Below are 2,656 nucleotides of genomic sequence, written 5' to 3'. Positions count from 1 at the left end.
GAAGAAAAGCTGCACTTTACGGCGATATTTGGTGTATTATGGTAGCACAAACTGTTCACAAGCTACTGCTGTCTGGAAAAAGAAAAGTCAATTCCTCTTAGGTGTTACCATGGGTGATTTGTACCACTGTAGCTCCTCGACCAGTTGGGCAAGAGAGACATTTCAGACGGTTACTGGAAGATGAGAAGATGTGCTTTACGAAACTTTACGGTGCATCACTAGAAAGCACGAGTAACAATGGTCCAATCACAAGTAAGAATTGATGACGCACGGAGCAGAGACGCAGGTGTGGAGAAGTGGCAATGCCCCCCAAAAAGGCCTGGAGATTTAAAAACCTGAGTGGCCCAGGCTAAAAAACGTTTTTGTACGTATTTATTATAATGCATATTTAACGTTGATGTCGTGTTACATTTTGTTCCTGCTGAATATCAGTTTCTACTTAACTAAATATCTGAAAAAACAGAGAGAATTAAAAGTTTCTGGGATGAAGAGGACAGGAAGGGAATCCACAGCTGCCCTCAGTGCAGGAAGACTTTCACACCGAGGCCTGTCCTGGAGAAAAACGTCATGTTAGCAGCTTTAGTGGAGCAGCTGAAGAAGACTGGACTCCAAGCTGCTCCAGCTGATCACTGCTATGCTGGACCTGAAGATGTGGCCTGTGATGTCTGCACTGGGAGGAAGCTGAAAGCCATCAAGTCCTGTTTAGTCTGTCTGGCCTCTTACTGTGAGAAACACCTCCAACCTCACTATGAATCTCAAGCTTTTAAAAAGCATACGCTGGTTAAAACTTCTTTGAAGCTCCAGGAGAACATCTGCTCTCGTCATGATGAGGTGATGAAGATTTTCTGTCGTACTGATCAGCAGAGTATCTGTTATCTCTGCACAATGGATGAACATAAAGGCCATGAAACAGTCCCAGCTGCAGCAGAAAGGACTGAGAAGCAGAAGGAGCTCGAGGTGAGACGACTAAACATCCAGCAGAGAATCCAGGAGCGAGAGAAAGATGTGAAGCTGCTTCAACAGGAGGTGGAGGCCATCAATGGCTCTGCTGATAAAGCAGTGGAGGACAGTGAGAAGATGTTCACCGAGCTGATCCGTCTCCTCCAGAAAAGAAGCTCTGATGTGAAGCAGCAGGTCAGATCCCAGCAGGAAACTGAAGTGAGTCGAGTCAAAGAGCTTCAGGAGAAGCTGGAGCAGGAGATCGCTGAGCTGAAGAGGAAAGACGGCGAGCTGGAGCAGCTCTCACACACAGAGGATCACAACCAGTTTCTACACAACTACCCCTCACTGTCAGCACTCAGTGAGTCTACACACTCATCCAGCATCAATATTCGTCCTCTGAGCTACTTTGAGGATGTGACAGCAGCTGTGTCAGAGACCAGAGATAAACTACAGGACATTCTGAGAGAGGAATGGACAAACATCTCACTGACAGTCACTGAAGTGGATGTTTTACTGTCACCACCTGAGCCAAAGACCAGAGCTGGATTCTTAAAATATTCACGTGAAATCACACTGGATCCAAACACAGCAAACACACGTCTGTTATTATCTGAGGGGAACAGAAAAGTAACATTTATGAAACAACAACAATTTTATTCTGATCATCCAGACAGATTCACTGCATGGTGTCAGGTCCTGAGTAGAGAGAGTCTGACTGGACGTTGTTACTGGGAGGTGGAGTGGAGAGGGGGAGGAGTTTGTGTAGCAGTCGCATACAAGAATATCAGCAGAACAGCGTGGGGCAATGAATGTTTATTTGGAAACAATGACAAATCTTGGGCATTACGTTGGTATCTAGGAAGTTTTACATTTTTTCACAACGATGTCCAAACTGTCCTCTCAGGTCCTCGGTCCTCCAGAGTAGGAGTGTACCTGGATCACAGAGCAGGTATTCTGTCTTTCTACAGCGTCTCTGAAACCATGACTCTCCTCCACAGAGTCCAGACCACATTCACTCAGCTGCTCTATGCTGGACTTTGTCTATATGAATTTGGAGCCACTGCAGAGTTGATTAAAGTCAAACAGAGAAGACAGGTTCATGTTGATCCCTGACCATTATATGTACTTGTGTAGTTTCTAAATGAGGCTTTACATTTTAGAAGCTGAGAAGTTCAGTGGTCCATTGATGTGTGAAAATAATATTGCAGTGATTCAAACTGTACTTACATTTATATACCTTACATCAATATAAATCTGAATTTGTTCTTATGGCTGATAATCATGTGAGTTTAAATGATACTACTCTTCATATTCAGCATGTTTGAAATCTGTCATCAGTCTGGTTAGTGCTTTTATTCTGTAGTTGCTGTAGTGGGTTGTCAAATGCAACAATATATTGGAGCTGCAGTGATTCATCAGTTAGTCAATGATTAGAGAATTGATTGTTTTATCATTATTTTAGTCACATTTAAAGCTGCTTCCAGTTTCTGAAATGTGAAGATTGTTGATTTTCTTGATCATATATGACTGTAAACTTAATGTGTTTGAGGTTTGAACCTTTAAAATGTAAAAAAAAATTAAATACGTAATGTTTGACTTTTAATATTATTTTTAATATTTGATCATTTATACATTTAAATACAGACAATAAACGATACAGGCCTGTATATTGTGGAGTATGGACATGTTTCTTTGCCCTGAGCTGTGTCTGGCA

The 2,656-nt window shown here is 42.2% G+C and overlaps 1 protein-coding gene across 1 annotated transcript; it reads left to right on the top strand.

The window, feature by feature from the left end:
* The first annotated feature begins 237 nt into the window (after positions 1–237).
* LOC146579468 (tripartite motif-containing protein 16-like protein) lies at positions 238–2,433 on the top strand. The gene is made up of 3 exons (XM_085267958.1): positions 238–286; positions 464–652; positions 887–2,433. Exons 1-3 carry the CDS (start codon positions 238–240, stop codon positions 2,053–2,055), a joined length of 1,407 nt encoding a protein of 468 aa, XP_085124084.1. The 3' UTR covers positions 2,056–2,433.
* The last annotated feature ends 223 nt before the right edge of the window (positions 2,434–2,656 follow it).

This window comes from Mchenga conophoros, linkage group LG3 (assembly GCF_057382185.1).
Source record: "Mchenga conophoros isolate Kocher_MC1m ecotype Shallow Benthic linkage group LG3, M_conophoros_male_GT1.1, whole genome shotgun sequence".
Taxonomy (NCBI): Eukaryota; Metazoa; Chordata; class Actinopteri; order Cichliformes; family Cichlidae; genus Mchenga; species Mchenga conophoros.
This window is presented reverse-complemented; position numbering and strand designations above follow the sequence as displayed.